This window comes from Ovis canadensis, chromosome 14 (assembly GCF_042477335.2).
Source record: "Ovis canadensis isolate MfBH-ARS-UI-01 breed Bighorn chromosome 14, ARS-UI_OviCan_v2, whole genome shotgun sequence".
Classification (NCBI taxonomy): domain Eukaryota; kingdom Metazoa; phylum Chordata; class Mammalia; order Artiodactyla; family Bovidae; genus Ovis; species Ovis canadensis.
In genome coordinates this window covers 60,164,840-60,189,630 of record NC_091258.1, presented here as the reverse complement: position 1 = coordinate 60,189,630, position 24,791 = coordinate 60,164,840, and the positions used below count along the sequence as shown (strand labels likewise).

General features: G+C 37.9%; 2 protein-coding genes, 1 non-coding gene and 1 pseudogene across 28 annotated transcripts in view; 2 read left to right on the top strand and 2 right to left on the bottom strand.

Moving 5' to 3' along the window:
* Positions 1-998: 998 nt before the first annotated feature.
* ZNF829 (zinc finger protein 829) lies at positions 999-14,771 on the bottom strand. Of its 12 annotated transcripts, none has more exons than XM_069550590.1 (5): positions 14,487-14,771; positions 13,422-13,479; positions 9,756-9,882; positions 9,358-9,453; positions 999-3,776 (listed from the first exon to the last, which is right to left on the bottom strand). In XM_069550590.1, the coding sequence occupies exon 5, from the start codon at positions 3,722-3,724 to the stop codon at positions 2,687-2,689; it is 1,038 nt and encodes a 345-aa protein (XP_069406691.1). In that variant the 5' UTR covers positions 3,725-3,776; positions 9,358-9,453; positions 9,756-9,882; positions 13,422-13,479; positions 14,487-14,771; the 3' UTR covers positions 999-2,686. The 12 variants fall into 12 exon arrangements, with proteins under 12 accessions (XP_069406691.1, XP_069406686.1, XP_069406684.1 ...); XM_069550585.1 differs by having other exon boundaries at positions 999-3,666; positions 14,223-14,764; XM_069550583.1 differs by having other exon boundaries at positions 999-3,666; positions 14,303-14,695.
* On the top strand, positions 11,984-12,581 carry LOC138418790 (transmembrane protein 126A pseudogene; annotated as a pseudogene).
* The window catches only part of ZNF568 (zinc finger protein 568), a 24,063-nt gene continuing 13,806 nt past the window's right edge, over positions 14,535-24,791 (top strand). The window contains exons 1-5 of one of the 15 annotated variants that reach the window (XM_069550437.1): positions 14,650-15,001; positions 16,101-16,168; positions 18,685-18,764; positions 19,359-19,631; positions 21,968-22,026. In XM_069550437.1, coding sequence (XP_069406538.1) covers positions 19,598-19,631; positions 21,968-22,026 — 93 coding nt within the window. In that variant the 5' untranslated portion in view covers positions 14,650-15,001; positions 16,101-16,168; positions 18,685-18,764; positions 19,359-19,597. Of the gene's footprint in view, positions 16,169-18,684; positions 18,849-19,358; positions 19,632-21,967; positions 22,027-24,791 lie in introns of all 15 variants that reach the window. The other 14 variants (XM_069550440.1, XM_069550441.1, XM_069550438.1 and 11 more) reach the window with 14 other exon arrangements.
* LOC138419839 (small nucleolar RNA SNORA25) lies at positions 24,305-24,431 on the bottom strand. Its single transcript, XR_011249096.1, has one exon. It is a non-coding gene; the product is annotated as a small nucleolar RNA SNORA25 (small nucleolar RNA).

The following is a 24,791-nucleotide window of genomic DNA, read 5'->3' as shown; positions in this document are numbered from 1 at the left end:
TGGGTTGGGAAGATCCCCTGGAGGAGGGCATGGAAACCCACTCCAGTATTCTTGCCTGGAGAATCCCCATAGACAGAGGAGCCTGGTGGGCTACAGCCCACGGGGTTGCAAACTATCGGACACGACTGAGTGACTAAGCACACAAGCAGGGCACATGGCTGCGCTGGGTCTTCGTTGCTGCAGGGGTCTTTCTCTTATTACAGGGAGCAGGGGCTACTCTAGTTGCCATGCTTAGGCTTCTCATTCCAGTGGCTTCTCTTGTTTCAGAGCACAGGCTCTAGGGTGCACAGGCTTCACTAGTTGTGGTGCACTGGCTTAATTGCCCTGCAGCGTATGAAATCTTCTGCTGCTGCCAAGTCGTTTCAGTCATGTCGGACTCTGGGCCAAAGATAAAACCCCTTTTCCCCTGCACTGGCAAGTGGACTCTCAACCACTGGACCACCAGGGAAGTCCCAGTCTATACATTCTAATCTAAATACAGATCTAGTTGCCTGCCAACCCTCAAAAGTTTTCCTACATAATGCGCTTGTATGCTTGTGTGTGTGCTTAGTTACTCGATTGTGTCTGATCTTTGCTACCTCACGGATTGTAGCCAGCCAGGCTCTTGTGTCCATAGGATTTCCCAGGCAAGAATACTGGAGTGGGTTGCCATTTCTTTTTCCAGGGAATCTTCTCAACCCAGGGATTAAATCCACGTCTCCTGCTTGGCAGGTGGATTCTTTACCACTGAGCCACCAGAGAAGCCCCAATATTTGAAGGAGCATTGTCAATATTTAGATATTGTTGTCTATATTTTAATTTTTTCCCATTCTGGAAAAGAATATGATCTACAGGTTTTCTGAGAAGGAAGTGATTATTAACTTAATATTTCATGTCTCTTTTTTGACAAATGGGTTTTCAACTATTCTTGATAAATAAGTTTTTTGCTGGGTATGAGATAATTGTGCAGCATGAAGTACAAGGTGTTAATGTAGGCTTATTCACCCATTCTTTGTCTCTGAGTTTTCTTAGTGTTTTATTTTTCTTTTTAAACTTTATGTTGAATAAGGAGTAAGTGTTGCTAAGATGCTTTTTTGCAAACATTACAGCCATAGGTCCTTTTTTCATTATAAATTCTTTGACATAAATTATGATGAAACATGGTTAAAGTCCTTTCCATAAATAATAATGTTGAAAATATTAATGTTAATTTTGGATAACTACCAGCTACATTCTTACTATATGTTAGCAAGACTCCCATTTTTCACTTAACTCAAATGAGTTAAATCCTTACAACAATCCAACATAACCATCATTAGTAATTATACAAAAAAAAGTATAAAGCAACACTTTTTCTAAACTGATTACGTATTTGGTTGTATGTGCACATGCATGTAAAAAACTTTTTTAAAAAGTTTCAACGGATAAAAATAAATTCATAATAGTGATTATAAGGGAATTTGGGATTACTGGCAATTTTTTACAGGCAGAAAATATTCATTAGTTATTTCAACATCGAAATTAAATGTTTTGAAATTTCAAGCAAAAAAAGTACTAAAGTTGCATTTAGAAAGCAACTTCTGTAACTGCAAAAGTTTAAACAGGCACCAAAATATTTATCAGTAGTTATTTAGCAAAAGGAGAGTCAACCACAGAAAAGATTATGACACCATTAAAAATAATAATACATAAACATCTGTACTTAAACAGTAGCGTGATAAAAGCAGGTTATGGTACAACATGTACCATATGTACAACGCGTATGTCATGATTACATGAAATAAAGCCTGCAAGGATATACTATGATAATTTGAAAGCAGTCATTTCTGTTTCACGGGCTTATAAATCTATATTTCTTTGTGCCCTCTGTCTTTTTTTAACAACATGAAAATACTAACTTAACAAAAGGAAAAAAGAATAGAGCTTTCTTCAAGTACAAATTTATAATTCCACCATGAATTCAAAGATAGCCTATGCAACACAACTTACAGTGTAGTATGATGTAGGCCACAGAAATAGAAAAGATGGTCCTAAAACATAGAATTTGGGGGACAGAATTTTTTGAGGGAAAAGGGGGTTTAATTTAGACCTTAAATTATTAAATTCACATTATTAATTCACATTATTAAATACACTTGATTAATGTTATATACAAAATTACAAACACATTAGAAAAAATATGTTAACAGTGTAATGGGTTGAACTATGTTGGAAGTCCAAACCCCTGGTATGTTAATGTGATAGTACCTGGAAATAAGGTCTCTGCAGATAAAATCTAGTTAAGATGAGGTCCTTATGGTGAGCCCTAATCCAATATGACCTGTGTCTCTATTACAGAACAGATGTGAGACACACAGAGAACGCAGTGTGAAGATGGAGGGAGAGATAGCAGCAACGCTTCTATAAGCCGAGGCATGTCAAAAATTGCTGCTATAAGAAGCTAGATGGGTGTGGAACAGATTCTTCTTGAGTTCCTGGAAGGAACCAAACTTGCCAACAACTTTTGATTTTGGGTTTCAAGTCTCAAAAACTATGAGAATAAGTTCTGTTGTTTTAAGCTACCTTGTTTTGTGGTACTTGGTACTTCATTATAGCAACCCTAGGAAACTATTACACAGAAAAACCTTCAGTATTTTCCCCTTGCTTTTTTTTTTCCATCAATTGTTTTAAAAATATTACTATCAAATTTATCAAAAGGAACTATCACTTATCTATTATGAGTTCCTTCATGGCGGATGAGGTCAGAGCGACTACCAAAGGACTTTCCACATTCTTTACAGTCATAAGGTTTCTCACCAGTGTGAATTCTTTGATGACGAGTAAGGTTTGAGCCTTTATTAAAAGCCTTTCCACACTCATTACATTCATATGGTTTTTCACCTGTATGGATTCTCTGATGTTGAATAAGTTCTGAGCTCTGAATAAAGGCCTTTCCACATTCTTTACATTCATAGAGTTTCTTGCCAGTGTGAATTCTGTGATGGTTAGTAAGTGTCGAGGCACTACTAAAGGCCTTCCCACATTCCTTACACTCATAAGGTTTCTCACCAGTGTGCATTCTGTGATGCTGAATAAGTCTTGAATGTTGAGTAAAGGCTTTCCCACATTCCTTACATTCATAAGGCTTCTCACCAGTATGAATTCTCAGGTGTGGAAAAAGTTGTGAACTCTTAGTAAAGGCTTTTCCACATACTTTACATTCATAGGGTTTTTCACCAGTGTGAATTCTCTGATGATCATTAAGGTTTGAGCAATAATTAAAGGTCTTTCCACATTCCTTACATTCATAGGGTTTCTCGCCAGTGTGAATCCTCTGATGTTGAGAAAAATACGAACTACAACTAAAAGCCTTGCCACATTCTTTACATTCATAGGGTTTTTCACCAGTGTGAATCCTCTGATGTCGAGTAACAAGTGAGCCACGACTAAAGGATTTCCCACAGTCCTTACATTCATAGTTTTTTTCAGCAGAATGAATTCTTTGATGTTGAATAAACTGTGAGTTTTGATTAAAGGCCTTTCCACATATTTTACATTCACAAGATTTCTCTTCATTAATAGTTTTTTGATGTGGAATGAGAAATGTTGGCTGAAAAAAAGTGGGTAGGTCTTCATGGGTAAATATTACTTGACTAAAATGTCTCTTCTTTAGAGATAATAACTTGGTCTCACACATGGATTCCAGATCTGAAAGAAAACGGAAAGGCATATGCATATTTTTCTTATTCTGGGAAAGGTTAAACATCTGAAAAATGCAAAGATTAAACTGAACTTGGTCTCACACATGGATTCCAGATCTGAAAGAAAACAGAAAAGCATATGCTTATTTTTCTTATTCTGGGAAAGGTTAAACATCTGAAAAATGCAAAGATTAAACTGAAAATAATATTTGGGAAAGTAAACAGTTAGATATTTCTTAAACATGGCTAAGCAATTTGTAAAATTGGTAAGAAAAGCACAGACATTAAGGAGAGGCAAGAGAGGAAGCTGAAGAGAACCTGGTGGAGATCAGAATCACCTGCAACTTCAGTGAGTCCACACTATTCAGGGCTATTCTCCACATTACATAGTGATTCTAAGCATATATACATTTATATAAGCACATACTCACAGAGTACCATACTATGTCTTGTAATTTGTGGATAACTGTCTATGCTTTCAGGACTACTGAGAATAAATGTATTGAACTGTATAAATGGGGATAGTGGAGGGTTAGTGACTTTAAGCAAAGGGTATACTGTTGGCAAATTCACATTGGGGGACAGCCCACAGCAAGTCTAGGGTGCTGAATGAAACTGGTGAGAATGGTAGACAGGTAAATCACTCCTGTGAATAGAGCCTGGTACATGTTGGGGATGCAGTGAAAACAGTTTGCCTTCAAATTCTGTGATGCTGATGCTGGGAGAGAGAAATGGAATCTTCAAGCCATGGCAGTCACTAAGAAGGGAGGCAGCTTGCGTGTGAGAAAGAAGAGAATAAGAATGAAATAGTCTCTGTGAGAAAAGAGGATTTTCCGCCACTCTGCATTATATCTGCTCGTGACCATGAAAACACTGTAAGTACCGATTTGAGATTTACAAATAAATTTCAGTGAGTAAGTGAATTCATAAATATGGAATTTGTGACTTAATGAGGGACAACTGTATTTTTTTTAAAAGGGGGCATAATTTCTGTTAAAAATGGCAGACTGTAGGTATAAGTTTATCCATGCTTTTCACAAATCCACAAGAAAATTACACTAAAAGCTTAACAAGGGGAAAGGAAAACCCCATGAGGATAAAAGATACTGGAGAAGAAACAGAACTTGGAAACTGAAAAGTCAACTGATGAGTGATAAGTGACTGCAGACCAGAGAATACCAAACAAGCTCCGGTGGGTGAATTCCACAGTATTGATTCATGGTGCAAATCCCTTCAAATACATAAAAACTGGAGGCATCAGGCACTTCTAATAGCAGAGTGCAGAGCAGAGTAAAAGCTGAAGGATGAATTCAAAGAGTGTATCTCCTCCCCATCCCACAGGAAAGGATGATTATAGTTTTCCATTCTCAAAGAAAACTGAAAATCTAGAAAAATGGAACCAGAGAAAATCTGGAGTCAGGAACATCCAGCCTAAGCAGGGACATTGGTACTGAACTGGGAAGAAAGAATTAACAGAAAATATACATACTTGTGATATTTTAAAAAAATGTATCTAGTCTTTGTTTCCAGTTGCTGGCAGAGCTTCAAAAACCACTGGACTATCTTTCATTATTCACAACAACGGTCTTTTGATCATATCTGACTTTATGATAAAGAGGTGATTCACAGTGGATCCTTTGTTTCAAGGGATGGGGCTGGTCACACTTGCCTAAATAATGACACTCCAGTAAAATACTTGGAAGGATTGGAGGAAGCTTCCTGGTTGGTGAACTAATCTATGTACCAGATGGGTACAAGGTCAATAGCACAAAGAGTGGATAAGGAGAAGTAAAATTATTTTTGTATGTGACTATTATCAGCATAAAACATACTTTCATATTTCTGATAACTACAAAGAAAACACCTTATAGAAGATAAATGAAAGAAAAATAAAGGATTCAAAGCATATCAATACAAATAAAGAAAGAAAATGAAGGCAGCAAGGGAGGGAAAGAGGGACAAAAGAACTATAAGAACAGAAAATAATAAAATAGCAACAGTAAGTTATTACTTAGTAACAGTAACTTTAAATGTAAATGGATTAAACTCTCAAATCAAAAGAGAATGGCTGAATGGAGAAAACAATAGAGTAAGCCCCTTACAGACAAACATTCAAGTTGTAAACTTTCAAAAATGCAAAAGTACATCTTTCACATGTCCCATCACGTAACTCACGTGTCTGGTGTACACTGTCACGTGTGTGCATCCTCTACAAGTGGTTGTGCTTTTGTATATTTTACTGTACAGTACTATAGAGTGCAGTAGTACAATATCTTTATTTCAAGCCCAGGATGTTCAGAAGCAAGCATAAAAGCAGATGGTGATCAGCCACATTAACAGGAAAAAGGATAAAAATCTAAGATAATAGGATAATCCTATTAGATAAGAATAAGATAACAAGATATTATCTTATTCCTACCAGGCTACCTTTTCCACTAGACAAATCATTTGCAACTTACCAATCTTTTAAAATTTAACATCTAATTTTAAGAGAACTTGGTCCCTAATGAGTAGTAAATAATAAGTGAAACAAAGGTACATTTCCCCAATAATTAAATGATCCTCAAATGAACGTGAAAAATACACTGGTATGGCACTGGAAAGACATTTTGTATGATTTTCAATTGTAGATATATACTCAAAAGTGGGGCATATGTATACCAGTTTAAGTAGTAACAGATGAGAAAGGCAATACCATTTTATACTTTTACTAAGAATGCATAAGAATTTCTATGTCCCCACTCACAGCTGTCATTATCCAGCTTCCTACTTTTCCATGTATAGTAAGATTAAGTGTCAATATCTGAAAGGCTTATTAATTAGCATTTTAACCTCGTTAACCATTATCAGCATTTTTATTGGGTCACTAACTTCTTCCTATTAATTAGCAACTATCTTCCAAACTACTCTGCATTAAATTTATCTATTGTATCCTTCATTTAACAGGAGTTCTTAATTCTGATGTATTTTCAGTTCATGATTTTGCTTTATGGTTTGTACTTTTAGAGTTTTATTTCTTTACTGACTTAAATAGCATTTAAAGGAAAAAACGAAAAACAAAAGCTTCAAAACTAGAGTGTAATGCCCTGTTAAGTATGTCTAATAAACACTTTTTTTCTAATGTACATTAAAAGTACTGGAAAGGAGGCAATGTCACTAGGACATGTGGACTATAGTTATAAAAGAAATTTTGAAAAATACAGGTGCTCATGGAAAAGAATAGAGGAAACAATGTCAATAACACAGAACAGTGAGTAAGTTTTTGAAAATGCTATAGTACCATTGTAATATGGTATTCAGACAAAGGTAGTCATGCAAACGGAAATAATAAAGTCCACAGACAGATTTATAGATATGGCAACACGTGATTTATGGCAAAGTAGCCTTATATATAGAGAAAGTCTTTCCAGTAGACCTTGCTGGGTCAACTGCATATTCACATGGGGAGAAAAAATGAAATTTGACTTCTACCTCATACTACATCAAATATCAGCTCCAAGGAGCTGGAGATCTAAATGTAAGAGGTAAAGCAACAAAGCTACTAGAATATAACACAGGAAGTATCTTCATGATTTTGGAGTAGGCAATGAATCACAAAACACAAAAAGCAACAGCTATACAGGAAAAGATAGGTAAGCTTGTCTTCTTAAAATTAATAACATCAAAAGACAACACAAGAGAATAAAAAAGTAAGTGAGAGACGTAGATATTTACAAAGGCTCATATTCAGAATATACAAGAGCTCCTTTAAATCACTAAGAGAAAGAAAGACAACCCAATGATCAGAGCCAAGAAACTTAAATGGGCAAGTCACAGAACACACACACACGCACATAAACATACCACAGGATGGCTAACATTAAAAGGTCTAGCAATATCAAGAACTGCCAAGAATGCAGAGCAAAAGCAACATTCATACTGCTACTGGAAATATAAATTGGCATAACCACTTTGGAAAACTGGCATTATTAAAACTGAACCAATACATATCCTATTACCTAGTAACTCCATTCCTGTGTATACACCAAAAAGAAATGTGTATATATATGCACCAAAATATATGTACACAGATGTTCACAGCAGCATTATGTAAAGCAGCTAAAAACTCGAAAACAACCCAACAGTCAATAGTAGAAAGGACACTTAATTTATAATAATTAGCAATATAGAATAAATAATATAAACTATATCCATAGAATGGAATACCACATAGCACTGAGAATGAACCAACATTAGCTATATGCAATAAATGCATGTATATTATCACCCTGCTTATTTAACTTATATGCAAAGTACACCATGAGAAATTCCGGGCTAGATGAAATACAAGCTGGAATCAAGATTGCTGGGAGAAATATCAATAACCTCAGATACATAAATGACACCACCCTTATGGCAGAAAGCGAAGAACTAAAGAGCCTCTTGATGAAAGTGAAAGTGGAGAGTGAAAAAGTTGACTTAAAACTCAACGTTCAGAAAACTAAGATCATGGCATCTGGTCCCATCACTTCATGGGAAATAGATGGGGAAACAACGGAAACAGTGACAGACTTTATTTTGGGGGGCTCCAAAATCACTGCAGATGGTGATTGCAGCCATGAAATTAAAAGATGCTTGCTCCTTGGAAGAAAAGTTATGACCAACCTAGACAGCATATTAAAAAGCAGAGACATTACTTTGCCAAAAAAGGTCTGTCTAGTCAAAGCTATGGTTTTTCCAGCAGTCATGTATGGATGTGAGAGTTGGGCTATAAAGAAAGCTGAATGCCAAAGAACTGATGCTTTTGAACTGTGGTGTTGGAGAAGACTCTTGAGGGTCCCTTGGATTGCAAGGAGATCCAACCAGTCCATCCTAAAGGAAATCAGTCCTGACTATTCATTGGAAGGACTGATGCTGAAGCTGAAACTCCAATACTTCGCCACCTGATGCAAAGAACTGACTCATCTGAAAAGACCCTGACACCGGGAAAGATTGAAGGCAGGAGGAGAAGGGGACGATAGAGGATGAGATGGTTGGATGGCATCACCGACTTAATGGACAAGCATAAGCAAGCTCTGGGAGTTGGTGATGGACAGAGAAGCCTGGTGTGCTGCAGTCCATGGGATTGCAAAGAGTCGGACACAACTGAGCAACTGAACTGAACTGATATGCAAAAACATGGATGATGTATCCCATAAAGTTGAGAAAAAAAAAAAAAGCATAAGTACTATATGATTCTACTTACATGCAACTCAGAAACAGGCAAAAATTACTTCATAGAGTTAGAAGTCAAGATAGTGTGTATTTTTGGGGAGGACAAAGGGGGGAGTGATTGGGAAAGGGTTCTGAAAATTACAGCTAGTCATTTTCTGGAAAGTAGATAAAATGAAAACCAGTATTGGAAGAGAAAACACAATACACACACACACACATACTCACACACTTCTTAGGGTGGGAATATCTATTGTTACATAAGTCTAAATGCATCATATCCTATGAAGGAATGAAATCTAAAATTGGGTAGAATAACTGCCTTGGAAATGAAGAAGGAAGGCATTAACACTTGCTACATTGGACAGAAAAAAAAAGTATAAGAGGAAAAAAAACAAGATATATCTTTTATGGAAGAGGCCTTGGGTTTTTGAAGGGAGTTTCCTGATAACATCTTACAGGTAATATCTCCTCAGGCTCTACTCCTGCACTATCATCTCTCGCTTACCTGAACAAAGGCCTCTGGTCAGTTCTCTGTCAATCATCCAGGGCTCTTTTCCTTGTTCCAATAAGGAGATCACAGCCGGTTTAGAACTGGAAAGTCCTGATCACAAGAAAAGACATGGGACATGGTTATGCTGTTGGTGTCCCAGAAATCAGATCCAGTCCTTTGGTGATCAAGAGAGATGCCACTACAGGAAGGACCAGAGAAAAGATGAAGATGAAGCTTCAGCCATATCCCAATAGAGCTGCCCACTTCCAGCTCTTCCATTCCATTCCAACTCAACCATTCCTTGGGGGACAGAGAGCAGGAATTTAGCTGGTTACCTGGAATAAGTAAATCACAGTGGAGAAAGGAGACATTCCCAAGAGCGGACTCTGAATTGGGGGGACAGTCATCCTTACCCACTGAAACCAGGTTGCTGAAATTCTCCAACATCACTTCTTTGTATAAATTCATCTGACCAGAGTCCAGGCATTCCCATTCCTCCTGAGAGAAGTTTACAGACACGTCCCTGAACATCATTGACCCCTGAAAATGACACACATGCTTTCACAATGGAAGGAGAGAAGAAAATGATGGGAGTAGATGAGACGGTAGAGAGCTGTACAGAAAGGGACAGATTATTAAGCTAATTGAAGGAGCTGGACCCTATTACATCAGCCAAGCCATTTCTGCTATGTACAGAGGGATCTGTCTAGGAGTGTGCAAATAGAGTGGACTTTTCCAATGAGATGAAATAGCAAGCCTGCAGCTCAGTGCCTGGCCACCGTAAAGTCTGCATAAATAAGAGTCCCTTCCCATGTTCCCTTTAAGCCCTAAAAGAGGGGGAAATGTGATAGACTTAAAAAAAAAACTTTATATTTTGGAGTAAAATTTCAGAATATCAGGGAAAAACAGAACTTTTTAAAAGCTTCTGTGAATCACATTAAAAATGTTCAGAAATCGGAATGGCAATGGATGACTCAACAGCACCATTTAAAATAAAATGAAATGATCCCTTTATTTTTTAATTAATTAATTAACTGCATGTGGGATCTAGTTCCTTGACCAGGGATCGAACCTGGGTCCCCTGTTTTGGGAGTGCAGAGTCCTAGCCACTAGAACATTAGGGAAGTCTCTAATTCCTTTAATATTACAAAGGACAACGAATCTGGGCAGAGAATTCAATACTCAAAGTTAATATGAAGATTATATACAAAGCAAGATTAAATACCAAGCTAGTATGAAGATTAGCTCAAGACAATTCTAGATTCATAGAGAATGAATGTTAAATTTTTTCCTGTCCAGCTTTTCTTGGGAAGGTACTGGCTTATATGTTCCATCAAAACTAGAGAATAAGCAAATGAAAGGTATTATATTCAGAAGCTAGGAAACTAACATGAGAATGGTGAATGAAGTCCAGTATAATTGTAAAAGGCAAGGCCCAGGATAATATCTGGGAGCAGATCCAGACAGTAATACCTAGGAATAGGAGGATAAAGGACTATGGGAAAGAAATGGACTATGGAGCAAAGAAAGGAGTTCAGGTTAAAGAAACAAAGCAGCTTAGGACCATATGTCTTCCTTTACACAATGCAAGCTTCTAGCCTGAAGTAAGCCTGAGATCAGAGAACAGGCTTTAAATAAAATTTGCACATTATTGCTGCTGTCTATGGGCTCGCACAGAGTTGGACACAACTGAAGTGACTTTGCAGCAGCAGCAGCACACTCAACCAGAGAGTGTAATTCCTAAAATAAGACTGATCTTGTGACTGAAAATAACCAAAAATACCGAAGAGTGATCAAAACAATTACAGGGACTACACAAGCTTTTATCCAGGGCAACAAAAAAATTAGCCATTGAGTTGAGAGTGGAAATTTGGGAAAAGAAATATTCTTTTCCTTGCTTCCTATGAAGTACTGCTTATTTCAGAGTGTTGGTTATAAGTTGATTTGGTTTTCCAGGTACACAGTCACGTCATCTGCGAAAAGTAATCATCTTACACCCTCTTTTCTAATTTTTAACCTAACTTTTCCTTTTGTTTAAGTGCTTTGGTTAATGCCTACAGAACAATGTTAAATAACATTGGTAATGGTGTGTACCCTTGTCTTTCTCTGATTTTACTGGGAATGTTTCAGATATTTCCAGATCAAACATTAGGTTAGCTTCTGAAAACAAATTTCAATTTATTCCCCACTGCAGTATACTACCTCCCTAGAATATTAATATTAATATTGGGCAATATCTTCAATATAGATCTGGTGAGTGTAATTAGAGGTTGACGGGAGAGGGGAACCAGATGCTCTGTTTGGGCTTTGGCACAGGAGAATGGATTGGAAGGACTCAACTCTTTCTGAAGAAATTCAGATAGAAAGGCCTTAAGCTTATTTGAGAAGACTGATTCTCATCCTGATTTTCTTTGCCTCTGTACCAAACACACATTCTTAAAATTGAGAGTTCTAAATTTAGTTCCATGAGAACTGAATTTCAGCTCCAAATTTATACCTTGAGAAAATAGTATCCCTGGGGCCAGTCACATAGTGCCCAAAATGGCCACGCCCGGGCGACTCGAGGGGAGCGTGGCATGAGCCCTCACGGGGCCACAGGAGACCCACAGAGGCCGTGTCTGCACAGAGGAGCTCATAAGGCTCAAGATGGAAAATCATGAACCAGATGGTACTATCATCAAGAAGAATTTAACTGATATCATAGCCAGAAAAATTAACCAACTCCCAGAAGCAGAAAGGAATCTGCTTGAAAGGGATCAACATATGCTGGACTTGATGCTGCTCTCTGTGGCCTAATAGCAAATAGTCTTTTTCCATGCGTCTTACAAGTGACACAGGCTCCTATAGCTGTTGGCTTTCCAAGGGTAGTGATCCCATTTTTGACAGCAAATGTATCTTACAAAGGTTTTGTAAGTTTACCTTTGAATACAGGTGATCTGCATTGTGAAACCTGCACCGTAACATGAGGCGAATTGGTTGGTCTTGTTTTCAGTGGCCTGTACCCTGTTTTCTTGGCTATCTCTGTGAATGGTGGCCTAGCAGCTAGGTATAATTCAGCCCTGCTACCGGAGAAAGGAAACATCTTAAATTACTGGATTAGGATTTCTAAGCCTGTCTTTAGAAAGATGTGATTTCCCATTTTGCTCCAGACTGGGTTTGCTGCATACGTCGGGTCTAGACAATATAAACTACTTATAAAGGCTCTTTAGTTACCAGAACCTGGCCTAGAAATCGAGTGACTGTTAAGCAAATCTGCACACAAAAATAAAACTATTAAAAAAAAAAAAAGAAAATAGTATCCCTATTCTGACTCTTCTACCTGGGTACACTCTAAAACTCAAATAAAAAAAATAATAACATGATTGATAGCCTTGTGATTTGGTGAGTTCCCCAAGATGAGACATGTTGAAACATAAGTGAATAAAGATATTTTTGTTTCTTCTTGTTAGAAGGAGTCTCCAAAATCCTAGCTGCCTGCCAGTCCTCCACCCCCTTCCTGAGATAAAGCAAAGACTTCATGTCTCATACAACTGATCTGAAGAATAAACTAAAACTCATTCATGAAAAAAATAATATGTATCTTTGAAAAATTGTATTTACAAAGATTTTGATGACAGAGGAGAATACTTTTTTGGCCTGGAGAATTCCACAGACAGAGGAGCCTGGCAGGCTACAGGCCATGAGGTCGAAAAGAGTCACACATGACTGAGTGACTATCACTCAAAATGGTAAATGAAGTGTAATTTGATTTTGGAAAAACAATGAAAATACACAAAAATATTAACACTAGTTTTTGAGTGGTCCTATTTTATTTTTTCTTGGTAATTCTGTTTTTATACTCTCTAAAATAGTCATGCTTTTAAAGTCATAATAAATATTGCATTTAAAAACAAAAAAAATTGACAAACAGAAGTGGAAATAGGTAAACATTAGGTATATGGGAGCTACTGTGCTTCAGTAGCAGGCTCAACTATCCTTTTCTCCAGTAGGAAAATCATAGGAACTTATCATCAAATGATATACCTTTATTAAGCATTAAATTTCAGAAGACAGAAAGCAATGAGGAAATCCCAACATACCTTGGACACTGCTTGCAGAAGTTCATCATGCATTCTTTCCTTCTCTTTCGAGCCTCACCTGGAGAAGGGTAGAAATGGGAGAGTAGAAAGTAATGGTAAGACACTGGTCAGTCACAGGTCAGCCCCAGCCCAGCCCCATCATCGTCCCCACCCCTCAATACACATAGGTAAAGGAGATCAGAGGAAAATGGGGATATCCCGTCCATTCCCAGTGTCTCAGGAGAAAGCTGAAGTTACTGCTGTTGAAGACGCCAATCAAACCAAACTTCACAGAGATTTCCTAAGAACTGAACTCTGGAGCAACAACCGCACAGCTGATCAGACTCGTACATTCCGCACGTGCGTGGATGCTAAGACGCTTCAATCGTGTCCAACTCTGTGCAATCCTATAGCCTGTAACCTGCCATGCTCCTCTGTCCATGGGATTCTCCAGGCAAGAATACTGGAGTGAGTTGCCATGCCCTCGCACGATCTTCTTGACGCAGGAATCGAACCCGCGTCTCTTAAGTCTCCTGCATTGGTAGGCAGGTTCTTTACCACTAGCGCCACCGGGGAAGCCCATACATTCTGCACAGTCATACTTAAGAGAACACAAACTGCACATCCGCATACACAGTCAAACGTGGTAACACAGACAATCGCTAACTCACCACAGGACGCACAATTACATTCACACAGTTGCAGGCACCCCATTGTCTTGGTGTTACGAGCACGTACCACCATATGGACACACAGTCACAATTCCACAATGACAGGCATCCTATATCTGCATACGGGTCGCATAACCTCCCCCCTTCTCACTCCATTCCGCCAGCACAGAAGCTCCGTATCGGTCTCCAGTCTCTTCAATTTAGACCTTTCGGGTCCCCAGAGGTCCGAACCTGCACAGTTGAACCAGGTCCCCAGGGGCCCACGATCTCTGGCCTAGCGGATCTAACGGTCCCGCCAGGCATGATGAAATTTCGAGTTCCCGCGAGAAGAGTGACAGGCCGACAGGCCCTCTGGGAAATGTGGTCCAGAGTTGTCCCCACGGCCGATTCCTCTCAGCGCCCTGCCTGGACCCACCCGAAACGATTGCTCCTTCAATTCAGAGGTTAGCCAGGTCTCGGAGTTGCAATTCGCGGTATCTCAGCACGCTTGGGCTTAGCTACCCGATAGGACCTGGCTCACCCCCTCCCTCACACAGGAAGCGCCTGCTCCTTTCTGGCCGGAAGTTGACTCCGGCCGCGGGACCTTCTGGGAGGTGTTGTGTTGTGGAACGTCCGTTGGGAGGCGGGCGCGGAGGGATGGTTCGGAGTTACCCGCACCTGACCTTCCCGGGTGTCGCCTTCACCCGGCGTCCCAGACACTGCGCGCTAGATGCGCATTCGGGTGTTTCCGGCAGGTGACGCTACCGCGTCCTCGGAGCGGGACTTTAAGGAGGCCCTGAAACATTCTTGGCTGAAGCAACAAGGCTGGCGCGCGGAGCCTTTAAGGAGGCCCAGAGTGGAGTAGTGGCAGTGCGGAGTGCTCCGGGTGGGAGTACGCCCCTGGAGAGTGGTTGGAGTTCTTAGAACAAGAAACTGGTGGAGAGTTAGAGTGTGTGTGTCATTATGATGGTCTGTGACGTTTCGATGCCGTGTGTGTGTGTGTGTGTGTGTGTGTGTGTGTGTGTGTGTGTGAGAGAGAGAGAGAGATTGTGATGTGAGGATGATGAGGGGTGTGGTTATGTGGGTGTGATGGAATGCTTGTGATGGGATGTTTGTGTCATGTGGTGTTTGTGATTGTGATGTATGATAACGTGCGGTGTTGTCTGTGTGATTATCAGATAGATGTACAGTGTGTGTGAATGTGACGAAATGTTTGTGATTGTGATGTGTAGTGGTTCTTGTCTTACCTCAGTTGACTTCTGTTGTCGCCTTTTGGCATAATTGGCAACCGCTTGAAAGAAATTTCTGTATCTGGTTTCACGTGGTCTTTCCTCCCTATTGGTCATTCTTAGTCTGCTTCCCAGCCCTCTTTGCACCCCGCCCCTAGCCATACTTAGCCCTGTTCTGTTACTTTCCAGTTTCCCTTGGTGATCTTTTCAGATGTATTATTTCATCTTCCTATGGCTTCTTTTATTATTTGTATTAGTTATTGTGATCATAGTAATGCTGCCTAACAAACCACTTTTAAACTCTGGCATGCAACAGCAAGCATTTATTCTCTTATTCACAGGTTTGCAGAATCTCTGTGTTCAGGTTATGTAGGCTGGGCTTGCCTGGGGGGCTGGGCTGCAGAATCCATTCAGACCTGCTCCACGTGTTTTCTTTATGCAACTCAGGAAAAAAGGACAGTGTTTACCAGGGCTTGTTCTTCTCTTGGTGGATCACCAGAGTACGAGATACCATAAAAACCTCTGCTCCCAAGTATACTAATGTTACAGATGCCTGAGCTTAACATTAATTATACCCACAGTTAGAGGGCAAGGCAAAATTAGATGGCAAAAAGTGTGAATGTCTAATCCTGTTAGAGGTGGGTGAAGAATTGGGACTAAGATTTCAATCTGCATCATGAGGAAACATGCCTCTTTATCCTGGTGAATGTCTTTTAGTCCACGGTTCTCTTTTGTCTGTTAATATTGTTTTTCGGGTTTTGTTACTGTATTTTCCAGGAATTTCATTTTACAACCCCTTCCCTTTATGTCTTTATACTCAGGTCTGTCTCTTATAAAGAGCATATTGCTGGGCTTTCCCCCTTCTATCCTGTTTGACTTATTTTAATAGGTGAGTTTAATTCATTTACATTTATTGTGGTTGCTGATAAAAATTTGCTTTATTTTCTATTATGCCTTCTTTTTAATTGAGCAGATTTACCTTATCCCCTTTTCTCTCTCCACTGCTTTGGTTTCCTATCCTTGAATTTTTTTCTTTTTTTTTTTTTTTTAATCCTTGAATTTTTAACATGCATGTTTATCAAAACACAAACTAAATAAGATTTTAGAACACTTGAGCGCCAAACTATCCACCCATTTTTTGTTTTTCTTATCTGATATATTGCTTTCCTCTAATTTTAATTACCTGAAATTAGTAGTATTTCATTTGCCCATGATATACAGTTGACCTTTGAACAGTATGGGGATGTGAATCCCCTCCCCTTCTTTTTCAGTCAAAAATCCAAGTAGAACTTTACAGTTGGCTCTGTGTATCATAGATTCTGCAACTGCAGATTCAACCAACCTCAGATTGTGTAGTAGTACTGTAATATGATTGATTGAGAGCAAATCTGTGTATCAGTGGATTCATGCAGTTCAAACCCATGTTGTTCAAGGGCCTACTCTGTGTGTATGTGTGTGTATTTAAAATTATGGGAAAGTAGAACATAACAAATGACATATAATTTGATGTCATGATATCCTTACTCCCATGTTCACTGAAGCATTATTGAAATAGCCAAGATATGGAAACATCTTTCTATTAACAGATGAATAGATAAAGAAAATGTGGCATATACATACATTGGAATATTACTCAGCCTTAAGAAAAAAGTAAATCTTGTCATTTGTGACAACATGGATGAACCTTTAGGACATTATGAAATAAGTAAAAGAAGCCAGTTGCAGGACAAATACTACACAGTTCTTTTTTTTTTTTCTTTACACAGTTCTTTTATATGAGCTATCAAAAATTCTTTCATATGAGCTATCAAAAATAATCAGATTCAAAGAAACAGAGAGTAGAATGGTTATTGCCAGGGGCTGGGAGAGAGGGAAGTGGGAAATTGTTTTCCAGTGAGTGCAAAGTTTCGGTTATGTAAGATGAATATACTTTGGAGACCTGTACGACATAGTGCCTATATTTTTTAAATGGTATTATGCACTTTAAAATATGTTGAGAGTAGGTCTCATGTTCAGTGTTCTTACTGAAAAAACTAAACAGCACAAGGAAATTTTTGGAGGTGATGGATATGTTTAGTATGTTGGTCATGGTATTGGTATCATAGATACATATGTCCAGACTCATCAGGACATATACATTAAACTTGTGCAGTTTTTTGTGAATCAGTTAGACCTCAATAAAGGAAAAAAAAAAACTACAAAAATTTACTGTCTTAACCATTTTCAAATCTTCTTGAAACCACTTTCAAGTTTAGTGGCATTATATCCACATTGCTATGCCACCATCACCACTGTCCATCCATAGAACTTTTTTATCTTGTGAAACAGAAACTCTGTACCTATTAAATAATAAGTCCCCGTTCTTAACAATCCCCCAGTTCCAGGCAACCACGATTCTACTTTCTATCTCTGTGAATTTGACGTTACCTCATTATGTACTCTGTATACCAGATCATACAGTATTTGTCCATTTGTGACTATTTTAACTTAGCATCTCTTTAAGGTTCATCCATGTTAAAGCATGTGTCAGAACTTCCATCCTTTTTAAGGCTGAATAGTATTTCATTGATTGTACATACCATGTTTTGTTTATCCATTCCTCTGTTAATGAACAGTTGGATTGTTTCTATCTTTTGACTATTGCAAATAATGCTGCTACAAACATGAGTATACAAATACCTGTTCAAGTGCCTGCTTTCAGTTTTTTTGGATATATATCCACAAGTGGAATTTATGGATTGTATATTAATTCTGTTCTTAATTTTGTGACTGCCATACTGTTTTCCCTAGTGGCTATGCCAGTTTATCAACATATTTTCTGAGCACCTACTAACAGGAGCAAAACAGACAAAAATAAATCCCTGTTTTCATGTATTTTATGAGGGGATGGACAACATGCATGATAAATTATATAATTTGTTAGTGATAATGGACTTTGGAAAAACACAGAAATGGTGTGAGGGATATTAGGAGTATATCCCAGGCATAATGCTTCTCAAAATTTATTATAATTGAATGTTTTTTTTTCTGTTTTTATTTCTTTTCTGTCATACAGAACAAGGATTAGTCTCCTCTCTTGTGTATGATTTTTTTTACCATAGATGATGAATTAATGTCATATGACAGTGTCACTGTGACATGAGTATAGTTCTCATTTCAAATGAGTATGGGAATTCTAAATTGCAACTCTTATTTACCTCAGTTGTCAAGATAGATAAGAAATGGAATAGCTGGACTTTTAATGCAGCTCTCTTTCACTCCAAGTTTGGGGTTCCTGAAAATCTGAATGTTCTTTGACTCAGCTTTATATCTGTCAGTGCATTAGGCCTATACCTTTATGCTCACAAAAGATATTTGAGGAGGAGATATTATGTGAACGTGACTTTTTATCCCCTTTGTTTCTAGACTCTTGGTGTTTCTATTGGTTCAACATGAGTTGCTGAGTCTGAGTTGTCTTCCAAACTCCTGCTATCTCAGTATCTCTGGTCAGTGACTCCAGGGACTGTGAATTAGAAGCAAGGAAGTCAGTTGTTTGGGACTATATTAGTTATCTATTACTGTATAAAGAGGTAACTCAAAATTTAGTGGCTTAAACAGCAATAAACACATTATCTCAGCTTTTGTGGGAAGTGGGGAGGGTATTCTGGCTCAGGTATTTCATGAAGTTGCAGTCAGTTGTTGGCAGAGCTGCAGTCATCAGAAGGCTAATGGGGATTGGAGGATTTGCTTCCAAGATGGCTGGCAAATTGGTGTTGGTTGCTGGCACAGGCCTCTCCCTAGGGCTGGTTGAATATCTTCATGTCATGGTAGCTGGCTTCTTCCAAAGTACATGATCCAAAAATGTGCAAGACAGAAACGATAATGTCTTTCATGACCTAACCTTGGAAGTCACACATTGTCATTCTGCAATATCCTATTGGTTAGACAGGTCAACTCTATTCAGTATGGGAGGGGTGTATGAGAAACACGAATACCAGAAGATAGTGATCCCTGGGGGCACCTTGAAGGCTGGTTCCCATAGGGATAAGGATGCAGTGAGAAGACATGAGGTAAACTGAATTTATATCATAAACCCACAGGTCCTGGCTCCACAAAGATAAGACAGATCTGTGATGTAAGGAGAAAGAAGCATGGAGAGCAAGTATCTGTTATGGAAGGAGACCTCCTGATCTGAGACCTTCCCCACCAGCTGTGGAGTCCTGAGATAAAGTGGACCCTGGAATTGCTAGACCTGCACCCTATCTTAACCCCTCTGTATGGATTGTGGAAGGACTGAAGGACATTTTAACCTTCAGAGATCAACAATAGCAGTGTGACAATGAAGCGTTTGACTCGGATGATGGAAAGGACAGGTGAGGTGGCTCAGAGGTGAGCAGAATTTAGGAGAGAGGATGTAAAAAGAGAAGTTCAGTACTCCTACCAAGAAATTACACAAGTTATTGACTGTTGTCATGTTTTGTTTTGTTTTATAATTTTGCTGTACCAGGTCTTAGTTGAGGCATTTGGGATCTAGTTCTCTGACCACGGATTAACCCTGGGCCCCCTGCTTTGGGACCATGGAGCCACTTGACCACCAAGGAAGTCCCTTTGTCGATGGTTTCTATTCACTTGATAAGTGCTTTTTAAATAAAATTTTCATGTAATTTATATTTCTCTTAAATACATTTTGATTTTTTTAAGTGCTGTTAAATATATAACTATAAACAAAAGTTTTGAAAGAAAAAAAACACACACAAAAGTTTCCTGTTCCATTCCTTCCCATACCCTCTTCCCACTAGCCATCAGCAACTACTTGGAACATTTTTTTTCTGGATATTCTGGTATTCAGCTCTGCTTTCCTGAATAACATCCTCATACTGCTAATGTTTGATTTCTGTTTTAGATATTTCCTATTGACTTTTGACAGTGGAGGTGGGGATTTATCTCTGTTTTCTGCCTAACCCCTTCCTCATCACCCTCTCCCCATCCTGACTCCCACTCACTGTTCTTTCCTTTCTTTTTAGTATGGTGTTTTGTTGGAAGTTAAAGGTTGACCAGTGTCAGGATCTATATGCATTTTCTTTTGAGCTAGTCAGTTTTCCCAGCAAGAAGTCCTAGGCAGATTGAGGAGTGTAAGCTGGAACACTGGGAGGCAAACAAAGGAAAAAAGTTGAGGGGAGTACATCATCTTTCAATCTGACAACTTTCACTTAATTCCCTTATTTTCCCTACATTGCTACAACCCCACCTTATATTTAGGTCCTTGTTTTTCAGCCCCACCCCAATCTCCTGCTTGCAGAAGTAACTAGTGCCTCTGTTCCTGAGGCTTTCAAGTGTTCTGCCATGGTTTCCCCAACCTGAAGCTCAGTTAAACTTCACCCTTCTCTAAGTTAGAAACCAGTCATCTGTCTGCTCTCTGGCTTTCAAAATTTTGTTGACATCTCTCTCTCTTTTTTTTTTTAAACTTTTATTTGCATTTATTTTTTGCGGCATTTATTCCCGGGCCATAAGTTTGTGTTTCTTCAGGTTCTTCTGGGATATCTTTTTCTTCTGTGCAACCTTGTCTTCTGGTTTAGGAACAATCCATTCTTTTTCAGTAAGGATCATCTCAGTGTGGCAGGGAGAGCTCATGTGTGTGTTGATCCAACCATGAGCTCTATAAGTCCTGTGCTGCATCCTGGGGGCTTTGTTCACCTGGATGTGCTCAATGACCAGAGAATCTACATCTAACCCCCTTAAGTTCAGCATTACTCCCTGCATTTTTGAGCATGTGCAGTAAAAATTTAGCACTCTTTCTGGGCCGCTGATCCTGCGTCCAGCCCCACTGTTTGTCCTACGCACACCTACCAACTCCACCATTGTAACGACGGAATGGCACACATTGCTTCTTTAAAGTGACACCCTTCAGACACTTGGTGGCTTTTCTGATATGCATACCCTTTATGGCCTGGGCAGTTTCACGAGTGTCCTTAAAGTAAACACAAAGATTTGAACCTCTTGATTTGCATGATTTTGTGGGGTTTTCTGGGTCAAGTGAATAGCCCACCATTTTTAGAGGTCACCTGAGGCTGCTTACTGGAAAAGGAAGTGTTGACATCTCTTATCTGTCAAAGTCTTCTATATTCTTTGTCCTTGTGAGATTTTTTTCTTTTGTTTCTTTGATTTTGCTTGTGTTTCAGAGAGAACAGAGATAAATACAAGTGTTCAGTCTTTGATTTCTAACCTGAAGGACCTGAATTTTTTAGGGTAAAAAATGTCAATTAAGTTATTTTAAAATGTCTTTAGAATTATAACTGTATTTCATTTCATCATATGAATATTCCACAGTGCCTATAACCTGTATATGATTAAAGATTTTCCAAATTCTTTATAGTACTTCATAAATAATTTAATCCTTAAATCTCTGTATTATTTATTATTATGTACTTAATATGTCTCCTATTAGGAATAGGATCCTTATATCAGGATCCTATGGAAATAGATTCATTGGGCACCCTAGACTTAGCCCTCTAGAAATTCCCATAGAATTCTATAGGATTAAATTATAAGCCATCTGTGTACATTTCAGTGTGTCTGTAGCCTGGTGGTGGTGAATATTTCTCAAAGCTCTGAGGGTCGTTACAGGTAATCTTGTAGCTGATGTTGAAGATTTCTGTAGTCCTTTATCTGGAGCTTTAAAGTAAATAGGTTTTTATTTCTTTTTCCTCAGCTTGGCATTCTCCAGACTCTGCCCTTTTCCAGGAAGAAGAGGATATGGCCAGTTCTCTTGTATGTTTTAAGCATGTATTTGTTTCCTGTATTATTTTACAACCAGTTGCAATGAGTTACCTTAACCTACCAGTAAGTTGGAAAAAAATGAGTCAAAAATCATGGTGAGGAAAAACACAAAGCAAAAGTAACATAAAGTTCATCTGATAGCTTACGCTGTTTTTGAGGAAAAAAACTTATAATTCAGGAAAGAAAAAAACTTTTCATTGATACCCAGATCAAAAAGAAATCCAAAACAATTCCATAATTCTAATGATTTTAAGCTCAGTTTACTAAAAGTCTTTCTTGGTCATAGGTTAAAATTAGAATTATATGGCAGAGTAATTTGAATACTTCTTTAAAATGATCTAATATTTTCTTCATTGAGATTTTTAAAGTTGAGCTAAAATATATACTAATATTCTATGACAAAACTTTTTGTGGTTCTGATATCCATAGCTCTTCATGTTTTTTTTTAATGGTCTCAAAAGATGACAGTATTCTTCATATTTTTACAAAATGACTCATTTTCCTCTGCTGTTGATTCTTTTTGTTTCCAACTCTAGAATCCCTCACACTCTTATATTTTAAATATTTCCCACTTTACTGGCTCTTTTTTTCTCAGCTCGTATCTTTTCCATCTTGAAACACACATATGCACTTCTGTTGATCGTATGATCCTGTGACTCATCCAGTTATTTCTCCTTTTGGCAGAGTGATTTTTCTGGGCCTAGACAGACTTGGGTTCAAATCTTGGCTGAGTGACTTACTAAGTGCATGATTATGGGCAAGTTTCTTTATTCTTTATCTCTTTGGCCTTAGTTATGCCATCTGTAAATGTAATAATAATAGAACCTATCCCATAGGAATATTGGGAGGGCTAAATGCACAAGTAAGTGTTCCATAAATGATAAATATTGTTAATAATTATTATATATATCACTTTCTTTTGTTAACTGTATTCATTGGCCTACTTTTTTAGTTTAGCATATAAAACTGATAAAAGAGAAGATGCCTTATTCATGTTCACAAAAGTAATCCTTGTCTTCAATAAACCTGCCATAAACAATGTAATAAGGCAAAACTGTAAACACTTTTTGTAACATAGAAGTATATTGGAACTTTCCAGGTGGTCCAGTAGTTAAGACTCCACCTTTCACTGTGGCAGTTGTAGGTTCAATCCCTGGTTGGGGTACTGAGGTCCCATATGCCTCAGCATGTGGCCAAAAATTAAAAAGAAAACAACTAATAATTCTTAAAAATCAGTAACTAAGAATATAGATAATTGGGTGAAGAACATGAGCAAGCAGTTGGAAAAAATGCAAGTGGCCAGTAAATACTTTAAAATATCATAAAAATGTCACAAAGAAACAGACTGTCAGATTTGTATAGATAGATATTTTTTTTCAGATGTATTTTGAATTCATGGGTAATGATTATCCTTTAGAGGATTCCAAATAGTTCTTTGTGAGTTTTCTTTAGAAAGTAAAAACCTGGAGGTAACGAGTTGTGATCTACATATAGGATACTCTAAGCTTTCAAAAAATGTATGTAGTTCCTCTCAGATGCCAGAGTCAGACGTTTTGGTCTGGATTATCAACTAGAAATGGACTGCCTATGTTTCTGGACATGCAGACCTAAATTCATTCTAGAATATGGTTAAAATTATATTCCATGGCAGCTTATTCTATAGCAATAAGTATAATAGCTTTATTGAGTACCTATTATGTACTAGTTATTTTGTGCTATAAACTTTACATAGCTTATTTCCTGTAATCATTACCAGAAGCTTGTGAAGTTGATATTATTTTGATTTTTACAGAAAAAGGAAATGAAGCACAGAGATTAAGAAACTTTCATAACTTCATGCATGAAGTATATAATAAAGAGGATTCAAACCCACTCAGCCTGACTCTAGGACCACCCTCTTATGATACTATACAAATGGAAATCCACTCCTAAGTGAAGAAATGTAGATTTTGCCAATTGACTGTTCATATTATTTGTCCATTTTATGTTGTTAGTCCTTTTTCTACTTGAAATTAAGAAATTTTAAGAATGCCTGCTTCAGCATTAGGATTTATGCAGGTATCTTCTAATTTGTCAGTTACATATTATCATGTATCTTTTGTTGTATATAAACTTTAAATTTGAATAGTTATATCTAGCCTATGATAGATATGGCATACAATAAGGATTCAATCAAAATTAATATGCAACATTAATTTTTATTGTTGTTGAACTTGGGGGACATTTATTTCTACTTTCCTATATCACCAATCCTGTATATTAGTGGTTAAATCTTATCTCCTCAGGAAAACATAGCACTGTTGAGTGACTGTTATATTCTATGGAGAACTTCAATCTTTGGTCACAACATTAAGAGCTCTTGGTTTTGGTCTCATAAGCCCTCTTTGAAATGACCTGTGCAACATTAATGAAGTCTTCTTTCATGAGTTGCCAATGTTGTCTTTTCTAAGATATCTTTCTTAATATTATAATATAGGGATAGTTTCTTTTCAAACCTTTGTTTTTCATATTTAGTCTTTGATCCACCTGGAATTTAATTTTGTAATTGGCCCAAGGTAGGAATTGGCTGGTAATTATATCAGTAAAATTATTTTTGCATGTAGACTAGTTGTTCCAATACTGTTTGTTAAATAAATACTTCCTTTGTGATGCCACTTTTACCATATACATGCTTAATCATTTCTAGGCTATTTACTTTTTAAAGGTTTATTTATTTACTTATGGCTACGCTGGGCCGTCATTGCTGTGCTCGGGCT